We start from the raw sequence: 18,406 nt of genomic DNA on the forward strand, positions 1-18,406 counted from the left end.
TCTGGTCCTTTTATGAGTACTTTGGATTGTCTCGTTCCAGGTGCCCTCTCCCATTCTTTGCAGTGCTGGGATTTGACCCACCTATCAATATGAAATTTTCGTGGCAAGCTGCTACTCCTACGGCCGGCTCAGATCCTACAAGTGGTGCTTTCGCCCTTTTCCTTGCTAGTTCTTCAGCCCGCGCGTTACCCTCAATACCTTTATGTCCTGGTACCCAGATTAGGGTTATTTTATTGATGGTAGCGAGTTCTGTAAGAACAGTCCTGCATTCCATCACCAGTTTGGAGTCGCATCGGTTACTTCCCAGTTCCATTTGGGCTGCCTGGCTATCAAAACATATGCTTATGTTCTTATTCCTGTAGCCGATACGTATATTCTCCTGTGCGCAAGCCAAGATGGCTTCCATCTCAGCTTGAGACACAGTATAGTGTGTTCCTAGAGGACATTAAACTGCTGGACATTAAACATCATCGCTTTGTGTAGTACAATGTCCCTGAGACTCTGGTAAACTGGACATCCACTCTGTAATCTCTTTAATCTATAAGATTCAATTCAATTTTTACTATTTTAAAAACACCTCATTATTTTTTTAATAACATACACATCATAGAGTATAAATATAAATTATATAAAGCAGAATTATAAGTATTGAATAAACTGAAAAAGATTAAGAAGCAACATGGCTTACCATTTAAAAGCAGCCTCACAGATACTAAATGTCAATAACCGAATTGAATCTGTTCAAAAGCAAGATTGCTCTCCCATCGCATGACCATTAGTAAGTTAGTTCTGCAATTTTTTTTATTTTCATTTTATGGATTCTTTCGTATACCCTTAGGGGTATACTAGGAAAACTATCTAGGGTTTATAACAATACCCTTTCATGTGTCTAACTAACTAGTACTGCGGCTCATTTGGCCTTATTACTATACCATCAATGGGCAATGTGCACATCCCTTCTAACCCGTAGATGTAAATTATCGATCCACTTTATAGAAATTATTCAGGAATTGAATAAACTTATAAGAACCCGGGTATCTTTAAAATTCCTTACAGATGGTTAATATACATTATATCGTCCTCGTTCAGGCAGAAACACCAATGTCAGAATCATTGGATATGAAGGTAAAATCAGAGGTCTCATGACAAAAGAGAGAAATGACAAAGCAGAACAGTGAAGATAAAGAACAAATAAACCCAACCTAACCTTTTTATTTTATCATGCTCTGTTTTTTCACCATTATGTTAATCCGGTTACCAACATCAGTACAATATATATTTTAATATTTAAATTATCTACCTCCATTGAAATAGTAAACTTTAAAAGCTTAGAATTATGTAATAGTTTTTCTCCAATGTCCAAATTTTTAGTTGAATTTTGCATGAACGACTATTATATATTATGGTACCTAAATGCTGAATGAAAAAATAAAAATAAAATGTAATTTTGATAGCTTGTAGCTAAAGCACAGAAAACACAGGAGAAGCGGCTGAGGAATTTGGAAACACAAATAGCTCACACTAGCCAGACTACAGATGAACAAAATCAGGCTAACTTTCCAAAATTTGAACTAATTGAAGTACAGCAACTCAAGCAAAAACAACATGAAGCTGAGCAACTCAGACAATATCAACTTGAAACCGAGAGACTCAAAGAAAATCAGGAAACAAGACTTGAAGCTAGGAAATATAAGAAAAAACAACTTGAGGCCAAACTACTCGAAGTAAAGAAAGTTGAATCCGAGAGACTCGAAAAATATAAACTTGAATATAAACAAAAACAGATAGAAGCTGAGCGACTCAAACAATATCTACTTGAAACAGACTTGAAGCGACTCAAAGAAAAGCAACTTGATGCCGACTTTGAGCAAAAACAACTTGAAACCAATCAACTCAAGCAAAAGCAACTTGAAGCCGAGCGACTAAAATTTCAATTTCAAGCTGAGCGATTTAAGCAAAAACAACTTGAGGCAAAGCAATTCAATCAAAAACAACTTGAAGTCGAGAGACTCAAACAAAAGCAATTTGAAGCTGAGCAACTTGAGCAAGAAAAACTTGAGGTCAAGCGAATCAAACAAAAGCAATTTGAAGCCGAGCGACTTGAGAATGAACAACATGAGGCCCAGCGACTTAAACAAAAGCAACTTGAAACTGAGCAACTCAAACAAAAGCATCTCGAAGTCGAGCAACTGAAAGAATGTCGACTTGAAGCCAAAAGACTGAAAGAATATCTACTTGAAACCGAGCGACTCAAAAAAAAGAAACTTGAAGTCAAGCGACTCGAACAAGAGGAAAAATCTGAGCAAATTCATGCACAGAGACTCAAAACGGAACAAACTGAAGCCCAGCGAGTATCTGAAAAACATAGAATAAGAACAATAAATGTGGTACAGGTCAAAACAGAAGACATTTTAGCTGACAAATTGCAAGGATCCAATCTTTTCACTAGTTCCCTGTCCGTCAGTCATAATAGGTATGTATCAAAATGATTTTAATACAAATAATTGGTTCCATGATAACTCAACACAGTGACAATTCAACACACTTTTAAAAAGTGATATAAAGTCATTAGAAACTATGAAAAAAAAAAAAAATAACCTAACCTAACCTAACCTACTTAACCCAGTTAATAAAGTTTTTGTTTCATCACTTTCCATGACTTTATATAATTTATCATTGATGATTTATCCAGTCACCCAAATAATTATATCTGAAACCTAGTAACCGTACTAATAAACGTGTCTTAAATTTTACACAACTGATAAACAACGTATGGTAAAAGGTTTTTTATCAGTTGTATAAAATTGTGTTAATATTCAATAGCTCTACAAAAATAAAATTTCTAATGAATTTACTATTTTCCAATATTTATTGATTTCTGAACAAGACTTCCGACTTTGGGTTAGTGGCAACCTCACGGGGGAGAGGAGGAGATGCAGGTTGGGAAATACCTGTTTATCCAGATCAAATCACTTAAAACCAGGGGCGTTCGATGAGCTTCTTAGCTAGGGAAAGACTTTGAAAATGTATTTTTCACTGACAGTATTATGCATTGGCAAGGAGACCTTTCATTGCATTCATGTACGAGTACATACATACCAGATCATGACTATCACAATTATTTATTTATTGTTTCTCATAATAATTAACCTCACTAGGACTAATAGCCTGTATCGAGGTTCGTATGTAATAACAGTTATGTATGTAATAACAGTTATGTAGGTATAGTTAAATTAAATATTTAGGTACCTGTAACAAATTGTGAGCTGAATAAAGAATTGCGAAAAAAACGCTGAAACTTCTAAGATAATATTAAATTTTATTTATTTTCGGTGTAAACAGTGTTTATGCATTCATATTTTACAGTGTTAGAAATTTTTATATCAATGAAAAATAAATAACGACATTCAAAATTTAAGAACAAATTCAAAAAAAATAAAAATACATACCACTATAGTGCTATAATATAAGCGGTTCTGATAAAAAAACAGTTCTGATAAATAAAAACTGTTCTGATAAAGTGCAACTACAGGTACAAAAAGTGTTTTTTGAAATGCTTTCTATGTTGACGTTTAAACATGGAATAGGTACCAATAATAATATTGAGAGATAGTGATGTTATTCAATTCAAACTACCGTTATATTCAATTATGCTGTTATTCAAACTAAAATATATAAATAATTTTTTTCAACGTGCATAGATGTATCTGGTAACTACGCTTAGAGTTTTTACTTTTATCATTTCAGGCTACGGTGTCCGAACACAAAGCTCGGTTGTACCTGGTACCTTGAGAACCACAATGGTTCCAGATCAATGTCAGATAAAGAACAGATCGCTCATTGTAAAGCTTGCCTCTTTCGTCCCTATCATTGTCCGATGAATCAATGCTCTTGGCAGGGTAAGTCCCTTCTCACAATACCTCATCTCATCTTCTTACCCGTGTCCTATTCTGGTTGGGGACCCATCGTTCCGACAAGGTGCCTCCAGGTGTTCCTGTCATGGGCCACTTCAGATGCCTCCAATCATGGCAGGCCCAGCATCTACAAACATGAAAATCTTCTCTTTTTGCCTGATTTCAGGAAACTACAGTAAGTTGTATTGTCATGCGCAGGAGGTACACGGTCCTTTCACCGGGATGCACTTTGGCCAAAGATCCCGGGTGCTCCTCGGGCATGATGTGATGCTGCTACGCCATGAGGAGCTGATCTTCAAACTCCATGCGCGACCGTCGCATCCTCACCTGGCCATGTGCTGGGCCGTGCAGCTCCTAGGCCCCCCTGCTGAGGCGGCCAATTGGGAGTACGAAATTCACATCAGCAAAATGGGCGACCACATCAAGAGACTCCACTTATCTGACGCATGTCTCCACGAAGACGAGGATATTGATCAAGTCTTTGATAAGGGGAGATGTCCATCAATCGCATTCAAAATGTTGGAAAATTATCTGCAGAAGAATCGCATCGGCTTCAAAATGAACATTTATAATAAAAGAAAATCAGAACAGCCAAAATCGGATGGAGTCGCTTGGTATGGATTGGAGGCGATGGCTCCGTGCCATTAAGAGTGAAGCATTTGCATTGACCTCAGAATTCTTGTGTGTGTAAAAGCAAAGAACAGAGGTTCTCAACCAGAGGCGGCTCTAGGTATCCAGGCGTGGTAGATCATTTGAAAAATATGTGTGGCTAATCTTTATTTGATATTGTGAAAAATGCCCATACATTATTATCTGTATCAATCTAAATAATATTATGTTAATATAGTAAATTGGAAATAACTACACAATCCATGTACTTATGGCAAATTATTTTTAAGATATTACGTTTTAATGAAGTTGTGCACAACATTGAAGTGAATAAAATTAGAGTTTGAAACGCCTACCGCAGTATCCAAAGATACTGGGTGCGAAGCATTTGAAAAACAACCAATGTTCCACACACGAAAAGCGTCTAAAATGAAAAATCGACATATGTTTATGTCACCATATGTTTAAAACATATAATATTCATCGTGCTGTCTCCCTCACGGCCATAACCTAAGCGTCCCTAAGCTTTCTTCGATACCTAATTTTTAGTTCGACGAAAGACATAGTGCCATCTTGTTTATTCTATGGCGCACATAGGGACAGAAGATGGGACTGGGGACATTATTTAAATTGACCCAGCGAATCGTGTGGACTTGTGAATGAAAGCTTCTATTAGAGACAACAGATGTCTCTGCTGGTCACTCGCCGCCGCCGCTCGCAGCTCTGCTGTTTCGCAGTACATTTAAAATAAATTAAGAAGAAGAACAGTTGCTTTGTTGCACATAATTTATTGTTATTGTTGTCTTATAATTTTGAGGGTTCAAATACCAATTGACCTAAAGGAAGAACCGCCACTGTCAGAAGAGAAATAAAGTCGGAGTGAGGTAGAGCGGGCAGAGGAAAGAGATGTAAACGTAGTGAGGAATACCGAAGAACGACGAATAAAGACTAACTTGAAAAGGGTTTGTGATCCGTTTTTATAGAGGGTTGGCAGTGGTCAAACGCTATCACTGCTATTGTCTCGGGCAGGATTCCTGGAAGTGAATGCGCCCAAGCAGAACGCCATGATGACGTACGGCCGGTCCGCTTTCTCTTTAAAACCTCTCTGTCTGCTTGCTCTAGCCCCACTCTGTCGTTTTATTTAGTTACTTTTTAGAAATTGCAAAGGTTACAATTCAGTTTTACAATGACAACAAAAATATTAAAATATAATTGGGAACTGAGTCTTGAGAGCTGTTTCTCCAGGCTTGGTTCCCGCTAGGCCGCCTGAGCCCGCCCCGCCTTTTGATCTTTTACGTGATTATGCCATACATGCTGACATGGTCTTGTAGTACTGTAGTTCGGTACAGTAGTTTTTGACATTTTACGTACAACTTCCTCCTCACCCCGCGGCTTCTAATTTGTCTCTAATAGTTCCGTCCAGGGCTTATTGGGTTCATGGTTTTTTGGGTAATTTATGATACGTCCATGGTGTTTTGAAAAACGTGTCGACCAAGACATGGTTTTTTACCTGTCACCAAATACATGTAATTATGAGTGGGATACGGTTTTTAGCATGGGTCGCGTTGGCGAAATCCCGAATTCAGAAATTTAGTTCCCGAACTTCAGTATGGGTTCACAATATTTATTTATTTAATTATTATCTTTGTCGATAAATAATAGTTATACATTAATAAAATAAAATTAATAAATCATGTAATATTAATTAGGTACCTACACTAACTACTGTAATACGTAGAAAAAATAAATAAAAACATTTGATGTTTTTGATGGTTTGGTGTTTTTTTCCAAAGAAAAAATATAAATTAATTGTTTTTAATAAAACTTTATAGATAATTCACTTAGGGGCCATTGTTTTCTTATATAAATCTCATTAAAAAGCCTAGGGAAAACATGTTTTTTTTTTTAAATCCTTCAATACATGGTGAAAATGGATTTTACCCCCGAAACATGTTTTTTGGATATGGCATCACTGAATGTGGCTGTCAACTGTCAACTGTCATAATCATAAGTCACAACACAACACAAGAGTAGTTTATTTATGCACGACACCGTGGTATGGTGAGTGGTTTATTTACGGCGGTGTGATATCAATACGAATGCCAATGTAAGTGATAGTATGTACGCGTATTATAATTTATTTGCATTTTTAATTATTAAACTTTATGAAACGCTTTTATACTTGTTCTCATAGTAAAGGTGCACAAATGAGTTGTAATTAGATATGCTGTGGAAACATCTCGCACGTTGGATTGAATTCGATTCATGAAAACGGATGTAGAAATGTTAGGTAGGTATGTTTAGTTTTATTTTGTTTTTTATTTTTTTATTTTTAAAGATGGTGAAAACGTATTCCAACTTGAACAGAAAACGGATGCAAGAGTTAAAAACTTATTTACAAAAACCAAGAGAACAGCAATGTGAAGGCACGAAAAGGTAAAATATCTTCTTTTCTCTTTTTATTTTCCTAAAAAGTGTGCTATTTAATTGTATAGCTTCTATCCTGTACATCTTCCACCTCCAAGCACGGTATTCCTTGGTTGTTGCCAGTTCCGCTCTTTCTGTTTTAAATTGTGTATTATTTTGTCAGATTGCCTCTAATCCTTCAATGCATGAACCTATTCATGATGATAATAGTGTGCTGCTGCTATAGCCGGTTTATTATACAATCTTCATAGATCATGGACTAACAAAAATATGTTTTCAGGGAGCCAAACTCAACAGCTGGACAATCAATCAATAATGATATTAAACATGCTCAGGTATATTTTCTGAAATAATAATTATTTAAGCACATGGCCATGCCCAAAATTGTTATCCCTTAATGTTTTTTGTCATTTATTGTTGTGCATATGAAAACATTGCATTAATCAGTTGACAGAACAGGAGAAGATGGTGGTCTATTTCTTCATAAACAGTTTGCATTTATTCTACACCAAATGAAATTTGTGGTAATGATATTACAGTAGAAGCTAAATGCCCTTTGTCAGCGGCTGGAATGTTTTTCCAGGATGTAGTTAACCGCTTGTACGCCAGAATTGCCTATCAAAAGTCACGCGCCGCCACTGGTTGCAACCATCTTCTTTGTGTCATATCACTATATTTATTTATAGCAATATGACACAAACTTAACTCTCTATCGCACTCAAAAGTCACGAGCCGCCACTGGTTGCAACCATCTTCTTTGTGTCATATTACTATATTTATTTATAGTAATATGACACAAACTTAACACTCTATTGCACTCAAAAGTCACAAGCCGCCACTGGTTGCAACCATCTTCTTTGTCATCGTCTTTATGTCATATTACTATATTATTTATAGTATGTAATACGACACAAACTTAACACTCTATCGCACTCAAAAGTCACGAGCCGCCACTGGTTGCAACCATCTTCTTTGTGTCATATAACTATATTTATTTAGATTCATTACGAAGGACACTTATTTAGCTTTATGAAAATATAATAAAACCATAAAGATATGTTTTGATTTCTTCTGTGTATAAAATGAGGGAGAACAAATTTAATCATGAAATCTAATTCTATGAATATAAGTCACTGTTTTTGGGAAACTACTTATGATACATATAAACAGTGTTTTTAAATATATAAATACATTTTCTGGTACGACGGTGCAATTTACAAAAACAGCATTTTGCAAAAACCAAGTAAGTTATTTTGAAAATAGACTCACGCGATGCACGGCGGACTGCGCCTAAAATAATACTCTGGCACACTACGGAGTATTTGGTAGCGGAAGCTCGGCATTCCAAAGGTTAAGTTGACATGTTTACTTATACGATTGCGTTTGGTTAAGAAAGATATTTTCTCTTGGGATATCTTTATTTTCATCAAAATATCTTATAAATACTCACTTTAAATGACATTTGTAGACACATGTAGAACAAAGGACATAGGACAAACCGAAAGTATTATTTATTTTTTTTTAAACATGAACTGAGTATAGCTTTGTTCTTTGTGCACAATGTTCCAGGTGAAGGACTCAATGCCATGGGTCAAAAAGGATGTGGAACAAACCAATATGAAAGAAAATGGGGATTGGCGCATTTTTGGTGAATTATTAATATTGTTTTGTTCTACATACAGATTTAGAACAAATAAACACAATAATATATTTTGGTGATTTATTTTTGGGGTACTAAGCTGCGTTGCGCTAACTCCTTCTTTAGTCAGCATTTCGTACAGCATTACAGTGTCCATCATCAGGGCAAATGTGTCAGGACATGATGATGGATATTGTAATGCTGTCCGAAACATTGACGGACAATGAAAAAAAAGAAGAACGTAGCGCAACACGGTATAATATCCCAAAAATAAATCACTATAATTTGAGATTTTCTCTGGGATCCAACAGGGTTCTCATCTCGGACCATTGTTTTTCATTTTATATATTAATGATTTGATAAATGTTGTAAAATACTCTGAAATAGAATTATTTGCTGATGATGCTAAGCTATACAAGCCAATAAAAAGTCTAAATGATTGTGTCAATTTACAACATGATTTAAACAATATATCCACCTACTGCCAACAAATTCAACAATTATTGAAGAGTCACTTACCCAAATGCTGATATGATGTAAAATTATACTGTTTGTAAAATTGTACTGTAACTGGAACGAATGTTCTGTTGTACAATAAAAAAAAAAATAAAAAAAAAAATAAAATAAAAAAAAAAAAAAAAATATCTAAATGTTTCAAAATGTCATCACATTGTCTTTTCGAGAAATAAAAATAAAATATTATTTAATTATTCTTTAAACAACAACAACATTGCAACAGATATTCGTGATCTTGGAATAACCCTTGATATTAAACCACAATATAACCTTCATATACATCAAATCACAAATAAAGCTGCTAAAATGTTAGGCTTCATCATAAGAAACACAAAACTTTAATAGCATCGATATCATTGCAACTCTACTTTGCCTACATACAAAGTCATCTGGAGTTTGCATCAGTTGTTTGGTCTCCATTTTACAAAATCCACATAAACAAAATCGAAGCAATTTAAAACAAATTCCTAAAATATCTTTGTTACAAGTCATTTGTAAGATTTAATAATTATAAAAAGGCAGCTTCATACTTTAAAATTGATTCACTGAGTGTACGAAGGCATCATAAGGATGCACTATTCCTGTATAAAGTAGTTAACAATAATATACAATGCCCAGAGTTGCCAAATAAGATTGAATTCAATGTACCTGCGCGTTCAACACGCTCTTCTGTCCTGTTCAGGGTGGATCAATGCAAAACGAACTCTAAGCAGAATTCTTGCCTGAACAGACTATGCAATAATTACAATAGCGTATTATCCAAGGTGGATATTTTCAGTTGTAAACTTACCAAATACAAGAGGTCCATAAAAGAATATTTCTCTGATGGTTTGTGAATAATTTTATGTCTCTATTGTTTATATTTCTATTATGATTTGATTTATATCTACAACCTCTCTCAACCTTCATGGCTATAAATGTATTGATAAATGTTTTGTTTTGTAAATTTTTCATTTTATATAATCTTTTGTTTTGTATAATTTTTTTAATTCATATTCAGTTCTTACAAATTTAATTTATTTATTCCTTATTATGCTGTCTCAGTAGAGGTAAAGTCACAAGGAGGAAATCCATAATTGGTTTATTTTGGCTATATAATACTTATTTACAAACTCAAATAAATGTCAACTGTCGATTTCCCGAAAATTAATAAATAAATAAATAATGCTTTTGGCCGTGAAAATCACTATAATATACTGTTCAATTTTTGCATTTGGAACAAAAACTCAAAAAACTTTTTATAATCTTTCAGTTTCTGTTGTTTTTTACTGGATATATAATAAAGTAATAATAATCATTAGTTTATGAAAAGTCTATTTCATTAAAAATGTATCTGTAGAACAAACTAATATTCAGCTAGTGTAGTGCTGTACTAGTTTACTGTAAAGAACAGCACTAGGGATATTGTGAATTAGATAGTACTTTGTCCGGCATAATGTAAGGACATCCCTAGCACGGCATAATGTAAGGACATCTCTAGCATGGCATAATGTAAAGACATCCCTAGCACGGCATAACGTAAGGACATCCCCAGCACTGCATAATTTAAGGACATCCCTAGCACGGCAGGATAAATAATACTCCTACCTAATAAATTTTACTACCGTAAGAATGTTGTCAAAAATATCTGAATTTTTGTACTAGGAATCGCTGTGTGCTTGGAACAAAGGTGCTAAGGGTTGTATTACACCTGTCTGTATACAACCGTATGGTCTTTTGGTCTTTTATCCTAATTAATAATGTGTACACATTACAGGAAGTTATCCTGACGGAAGAAAAAATAGACAAAGTGATGGTGTCGTGCAACTGCCGATTGTGTCTCAGAGAAATCATTTCATTAGCCACACCGATATGGGGAGACTCGGGAATTCATGAAATAGTAATCAGATGCTCTCCTGTGAATGTGCTTGAAACTGATGAGTTCCAGTTTGTGTGTTTACGTTGTAAACGTCATCTGGACTGTATTGATAAGTTTCAACAACTGTGTCTAAGGAGTAATGAGATATTTCTTAAACGGACTCTTATAAAAAAAGAAGACCCTTTCTCAGGTTCATTAAATGAAGATGAAGTTGTTATTGAACTGCTGAGTGAAGATGATAATACATTTGAAGAAATCCATTCTCACGGAGAGGAGGAAGCCATTGAAACTGCAACAAACGTAGAGAGTGAAGGTACATATTATAATATACAAGGTCATCAAAAAATGTTTCCATGATTTTAATTGCTTATATTAACTGCTGTAACGTCATTGAATTTCAGAGAAATGCTTATATGTCCGCTTGTGTGTGTGTGCGTGGTTGCCACCAAAAGCTGATAGAATGCATTGTTATCGACAACAAATCTATTTTCTGAGTTTCAGCTCGATCGGATGTCAGGGCGGTAGGTGGGTTAATTTCCATTTCCAAGATTTGTATTCATTCACGAAAACAAATGTGAAATTAAAATGGATATATTTTTACAATTTATGTATAAAAGTTCAGCCTGCTTATGTTTTGCACTCGAAAATTGTCGACCGATATCGATGATTTGCTACCGACAAAAAAAATCCAAATTGTGATGGGCCACGTTAGAAAGCTCTTAATTATGATCCCATAGGGGTGGACAACTAACTGGTTGAAACACAAGCGTGTGAAGGTCTACATAAGCAGCTGCCGCACGTTCAATTGTTATTTTCAGTCAGGATTTTTTCAAAAACAAACTCACGCTCGTATGAAACCGGTTTAAAAGTGTAAATGGAAGAGTGCATACATTGCACTCCATAATATTTATTATGCCACACAATAATGAACATGGCATTATTTGTTTTGCAGATGAAATGGAGCAGGAATACCTCTGCAGACAGTGTCCCATGATTTCTTTCCAAGAAGAAGACGCTTGTATTCATCAGATGTCTCATTCCGTGAAAACTAAAAGAGTAAGTGTAAGCGACGCCCATTTGACAACGGTTCAGTGTATTTGACGCGTTGTGCCCGGTTGCCCTAGTGCCGTCTCCTCTCTCTTCTTACCTCCATAGCCATATTATTTTACAAACTAGTCTTCCCATCACTATTTTAGAAAAAAATGGTGACGTGCTATACATGAGTGATATATCTATGTGTTAAACAAATCATGCACTCCATGCCTCGACTCAAATTTACTTATATACCTTCAGAAATCTCGCGGAGAGGGGTTGCAGGGGAAAACCCTTTTCTATATCGAAACTTTCACAAAATTGTAATTTAAAAACTAAAATATGTTCTCGAAGGGAGTAGATATGTCTGTATAATTTTTTTATTCTTTATGAGAATTGAGTTAGCAGCACCTTTTCTTTGAGTAATATTTTCTACTAAATTACACATATTTGACAATAAATATTTACCTTAATACGAAATGTGGTGAAAATTTAAAAACATATGTAGCTTTTACCATCTAAAATACAATATTAAAAAATAAATAAATAATTAATTTTGAGGAAGTTTCGAGGTAGAAAAGTGTTTTTTCCTGGGCGTCCTTTTTGTATGGGCCGGAAAGCGAAGTATGTCATCTGAAGCGAGATGTGAAAACATTAACAACTGTTATTTGGTGCCGATTATTGACATATGATACAATCCATCTATAGAGATCACTGTGAATTCCTAGATCTAGCTTTCTATAACTTCTGTAAAAGAATATAGTAATTAACACGGTCAAATGCTTTGGAGTACCTAGTCCGTACAAATGGCATCTACTTGTCTTCGCAAATCCATTTAACCATGAAGAAAATTTATAAAAAATGCAAGATTTGAAATTGTGGAGCGATTTATTATGAAGCCATGTTGATTATTTAAGAGATGGTAGAATATAATTGATCTTAATCCATTTTTTCCAATAGGTACTTTACTTAGAATCGGTAATTTGGATATAGTTCGAGACATCATTGTTAAATTGCTAAATTGCTAAATTTTGCCACTTTTAAAGATTGGGGTAATCACGGCTGTTTTCAACTTGGCGGGAAATATTCCTTCAGTTAGCGATAGTTTTAAAAAGCAAATATGGAGGATGTCAATTGTTTACTATTTACTACAATTATTATATTATAAAGATACCTGGAAGTTGATCATCCCCTGGTCCCTTCTTGATATTGATAGACTTGAGATATTTAAATTTGATCTCTTCATTGATCTCAATTGAGTTAATTACGCTATTTGAGATGACAGTCACTGGCAGTGCTTGTGTGAGCAAGTTGAACATTCGAAAATACACTTCCAAAAAATAATAATAAAAAACAAGTTTGCTACTCCTTTACTGTCGTTTTTATATTAGCTCCTTAACCGTTTGAGTGCCAAAAAATTCATACATTTGCTTGTAAAATGCCACCAAAAAAACATTATTTTTTATGAAACTATGTATATATTTTTTTAAAACCCCATAAATTCTTTGAATTTTCAAGGATTTCGATAAATCAAAATATGATATTAGTTTAGAATCACGCGGAGGAGGATCCCGAAGTCCAGGCGTTTCGAAAAAATGAGAATTTTCGGTAGAAAAATTGGTTCCGGGAGGTACATTTGAAAATGAGTAATTTCCGGTGTTACTCTCCATTTCTTGGTCACGATCCGAAGAATTACTGGAAATTCGCACCCTGCGGTTGGGAAACACAGGTATGACATCACTCTCATCAGAGCTACTCTTACTCGAACTTGAATTAAAGGAGTGGAAATCGTCGCTCCCGCTGTCAGACATTTCAGAGGACGCCCTCGACGTTATATTTTTTCAAGTAACTAAAATAAAAAAAATAATAAATGAATCTGAAATTTAAACGGTTTACTACGATCTTACAACTATTAAGATAATATTAGAATAATATATACCAACGCCGCAGCACCACACCCGGCGTACGCGCGAATCAGAACACGACTGACACAATCGACGGAAATCGACGATCGGCAATCTTCGTTAAAACACAAATCGACGAAAGTCGACGATTAGCAATCAAACGGTTAATATAGTTATATACATTAGCTCCACACAGGAGGCCCTGAGGAAAAGAATTCCCCTCGGGGCCTATGTCATCTTTGAGGATGATGTGTGGAGGGACTTTTTAGGAAAGGAAGAGGGGGAAGTTCTTGGAAGGAAAAATTATGAGGGGCGGTTAGGAATCTGGATACCAATATGTCCAGGAGTGAGGAAAGTATGAATCCATCCCTCCTACCGCGGTGCAAGGCGATGTTCTGAGAGAGCCCTGCTGGAGAGGTCAAAAGGTCTCCCTCAACCAGTTTCTCCCGATCCGGTCTGCTACGCAGTTGGTGGGCAGACCCGAACAAACCTCACCCATGAACCCGGGCACTGCTCACTTAGTGTGACCCATAAATGAACCACTCACTAGATCAATATCTTCGGGTTTTTCGTACTGAGCCCATGGGTCCTAAATTTTGCCATAGATAAAAGTCTGCTCCTGAAAAATATACGTCACTACACGACATACTCACCATCGACTAGGATAGAAACTATAAAAAGGGCGTAACCATAGACAATATAATTCTCATTCGGAGCCAACCCCATTCACTAGCCTAAAATCGGCCAATGACAGCGGCCTATAAACATGCATGAAGTGCGCACTGGTTTGTGGAAAATATACGTCACATAGCCATAGAGATTTACCGTGTCTTTTTTTCTGACCCACTTTTTTCTCGGAGTTATACCCCCCTGGTGTGACCTATGTCAGAGGTTTTGGTTATCCAATAAATGGTTCCTGTGGTATCCATACCCGCCTCCCAAATTGATGTGATGACATTCTGGATGGTAGGATATTTTCTATGAGAATTGACATAAGAACATGTTTTTTTTTACATTTTGCTGTATATTTCGGATTCTATCTTAGAAATGTGGGTTTTTTGCCTTTGAATGATAGATAATTGAGAGGGTTTTAATGACGCTTCCATCCTCTAAAGAACTTTAATTTTTCGTTTGTTATTTTTATTAAGTCTGCCGTGTGCTGTGGAGATTTTCCTGAATAAAATGCTATTGACAATCAGTTGAATTATAACGTAAAACGAATATAACACCGTATTTACATCCCTTTCATTCATAACAGTTGACCAGTCGGTTTCTTTCAGTCGCTCATTAATCTCCTCATTATCTGCATTGTGGAATAATTTTATTGTTCGAGGAGTTAAGAGGGTTGCATTGGATTACAAAAATTAACATAGATTCTAGTTCTACAATCAATGATTTATGAAGAGCATCCTCTAATGGGTGATCAGCAATCGACACCTAAGTTGATAAATATAATTTGGCAGTTCTTTACATATTTTCTCTTGTTCTTTGGCTTTATTCTGGTTTTGTATATATGTACATATTGCAGGTTGTTCATTGTTGTGTGTCGCTAACAACCCTTTTTCATTACAGACATTTCCTATCATTTATTTGTGTCAAATTTGTGGAAAGATTATAAAAAAAGTGCAATACAAGCAGCACATTGCGGCACACAAACACCCACGGCAACGTAGAGAGTGTGACGAGTGTGGAAAAACGCTTTCTGGAGGTGCTCTCGCGAAACATAAACTAATCCACCGCTCCAGAGTGTTACATGACTGCACGTTATGTGGAAGTAAACTCAAAACCAAAACTGGGCTTGACCGTCATATGCGCTTTGTACATAATAACCAAGACCCGTCCAGCTGTCCTTATTGCGGCAGGAAGTTCAGCTACTCGTACAACATGCGAGTTCATCTGCGTACGCACACAGGTAAGTGTTACATGACTGCACGTTATGTGGAAGTAAACTCAAATCCAAAAATGGGCTTAACCGTCATATGCGCTCTGTAGATAATAACCAAGACCCGTCCAGCTGTCATTATTGCGGCAGGAAGTTCAGCTACTCATAAAAAAACAAATCCTAGCTGTGTCAATTCAATAGAGTTAGGTTAGGTTAGTTTCCGACCTTTAGCATTTTACTCCTGGCACAATAAAGAGTACTAGGCCACTGGATGACAGCATTCCAACGGTTAAGAGCCTTCACATCTGCATTGCTCCAATTTCAACAGGCAAAGTTAAGAGTCATGACGGTATACGTAGTTTAGCTAGTACAAATTCCCATTGTGTAAAATTATCATCTTCTTCATAAGCTTCCTTTATCTATTGTCCAACTTTGTACAAACACCTCCCTCAAAATTTTCCATATTTTATATGGGATCTAACCCATCTGTAGCCTCTAAATAAATTGAAAAAATTACAAACATAATTTTGTAATGAATAACTATCACATATTCTTATTTTCAAAAACTTTTCGACGGAGAAATAACCATCATGTCCACATTGTCTCATTTGTTTCCTTCTGTTAATCATGGCCGACTCAAGTATTTGGTCTTGATCGTGCTATGTCTTCCTCGATATATGATTTCACACAAATATACAAATCGTCCAAACATTATTAACACACTTTGTACGGGAAGGGTAGTTCTACCTTTTATGCCGGTTCTGCTTGAATGGCGGAAAAGCCATTGTTGTCCGATAATTTTTTTATACCAATCTCTTTGTGCAGATCCCAACTATATGTAATATGTATTTAAATCCATAATATCTTTAAATCCTTGTCTTTTGTATAGAAGAATATTTTGTCAAAAGTAAACTAAGTTTAAACCCGTAGAACGGGTACTACATCCTTCCACTTATTGCACTGGAAATCCGGAAGTTTTTTTTTTTTTTTTGTAATGATTTGAGCAAAAAAAAAATATATAACGTAATAATAAATGTAACGTAATAAAAATATGTACATTTTTTACAAATAAAACATCACTAAATTACCCAACACTGACTTCAACTTCCGATTATGGAGTCGTATTACAAAAGTAGGCTTAATTTCAGACAACAATTTTATTGTTGGGTGTGGTGAGTACTATATAAAAAATTTCATTAAAATATATGTATTATTTTTAAACAATGTGTTAATTATGGTGATGATCTACTGGTTGTCTGGATTTTACTGGATGTCTGCTGGTTTTGACAAGGGGCGTCAAAATTTTACTCGTGCCAGGCGCTGTTTCTTTGTTAAATTTGCTATTTGATAGCTTGAATATTCTTACGGTAACGCTGGCATGTTGTCTTGGGAGCGGATGGATGTTTGGAACAAAACAGGGAAGGTTCAAGGTAGTTGTTTGTTTGCCTTTCAGGGGAAATGCCGTACTCGTGCCCGGACTGCGGGATAAGTTTTGCGCACCGCGTGACCATGAAGCTGCACCGGCTGAAGGAGCATAAGGTTGACATGTTCGATCCTCCCACCCAAAAAGAGCAACTTACGATTAAAAAAAAAAAGATTAAAAAAAAACGGATGATGTAGCACCAAGTCTTAATTAATAGTTCCTAATTTTTTTTAAACACACTTCTTTTTAATACCTTAAAATTAACATTTTTATAAATAAACATATTTTTATCTAAAATGAAAATAAGCAATTTTTTTTACACCACTATTTTGAATTTTTTATGTGAATATCGCACAAGAGTCCCGACTGCTACTACTACTAAGAGGACGGTTGGAATGTACCTGGCTTTTATTTGAATAGATCTGGTCACCAAACACGGCTAATAACATTTCAAGCAACATTTCAGTATCGAATGGTGGTCTTACACCAGGCAATACTGATAGTATCTTTCATTCTGGAATATGCTGCAAATATGCAATATATTATTTTTACAATATTCATATAAATTATTACAATCACGTTACATTGTGATAATGAGGAAAAAATAAAAGCTTTTCATGTTGTTGTTCTAGAGTAGAACATGCTTGAAGGCAATTAGTCTATTACAAATTCTTTGGTGTATTATTATTTTTTACTCTGGTTTTGATGGGGTAAATTTTGTCTTTTCAGTGTTGAAGGAGAGGTCTTGTTTTAACCAATATATTTTTATATAACCAACAGTTTTTCAATATATTCATATCAGTATTTGCAGGTTATTAACAGTATTCCAGTCATAAATATACCAATCACATTCCAGTCAATACCTTCAATCACAGACATAGGAATTAATAGACGAGAAGATAATGGCGAGGGGTAAAATCAACTGTTGAAGAACGAAGGGGGTGAAGCTGACTGTGATTCGTCAATAAATCAATCTGACAGTAAATAGGCATCTCGCATTATAATATCACCATTTACTTCTATAAAGTAAAATCTGCTTTTGAATGAATAGACATTTTTACATGGGAGCGCAAATTGCTCGCCACGTTATGAACAAATTTGCGAAGTCCAAATTCGGCAAAAAAATTCGGTTCTATTTTCAGAGTCGAATATTTCGTTTAAGTATTTAGTTAAGACACTTTTATAAATGTTCATAATTTACT

The 18,406-nt window shown here is 35.3% G+C and overlaps 2 protein-coding genes across 4 annotated transcripts; both read left to right on the forward strand.

The window, feature by feature from the left end:
- Positions 1 to 2,434: 2,434 nt before the first annotated feature.
- On the forward strand, positions 2,435 to 4,728 carry LOC149422235 (uncharacterized). Its single transcript, XM_089633674.1, has 2 exons — positions 2,435 to 2,473; positions 4,081 to 4,728. The coding sequence occupies exon 2, from the start codon at positions 4,137 to 4,139 to the stop codon at positions 4,560 to 4,562; it is 426 nt and encodes a 141-aa protein (XP_089489800.1). The 5' UTR covers positions 2,435 to 2,473; positions 4,081 to 4,136; the 3' UTR covers positions 4,563 to 4,728.
- A 1,795-nt stretch (positions 4,729 to 6,523) lies between these two features.
- LOC149422236 (uncharacterized) lies at positions 6,524 to 17,618 on the forward strand. Of its 3 annotated transcripts, none has more exons than XM_089633676.1 (7): positions 6,524 to 6,630; positions 6,862 to 6,959; positions 7,231 to 7,285; positions 10,862 to 11,276; positions 11,916 to 12,019; positions 15,472 to 15,811; positions 17,235 to 17,618. In XM_089633676.1, exons 2-7 carry the CDS (start codon positions 6,862 to 6,864, stop codon positions 17,399 to 17,401), a joined length of 1,179 nt encoding a protein of 392 aa, XP_089489802.1. In that variant the 5' UTR covers positions 6,524 to 6,630; the 3' UTR covers positions 17,402 to 17,618. The 3 variants fall into 3 exon arrangements, with proteins under 3 accessions (XP_089489802.1, XP_089489801.1, XP_089489804.1); XM_089633675.1 differs by having other exon boundaries at positions 6,542 to 6,584; XM_089633678.1 differs by lacking the exon at positions 6,524 to 6,630 and adding an exon at positions 8,520 to 8,598 and having other exon boundaries at positions 6,877 to 6,959.
- Positions 17,619 to 18,406: the final 788 nt, after the last annotated feature.

Source organism: Hesperophylax consimilis, chromosome 7 (genome assembly GCF_061612785.1).
Source record: "Hesperophylax consimilis isolate HC1 chromosome 7, BYU_Hcon_1.0, whole genome shotgun sequence".
NCBI classification, from domain to species: domain Eukaryota; kingdom Metazoa; phylum Arthropoda; class Insecta; order Trichoptera; family Limnephilidae; genus Hesperophylax; species Hesperophylax consimilis.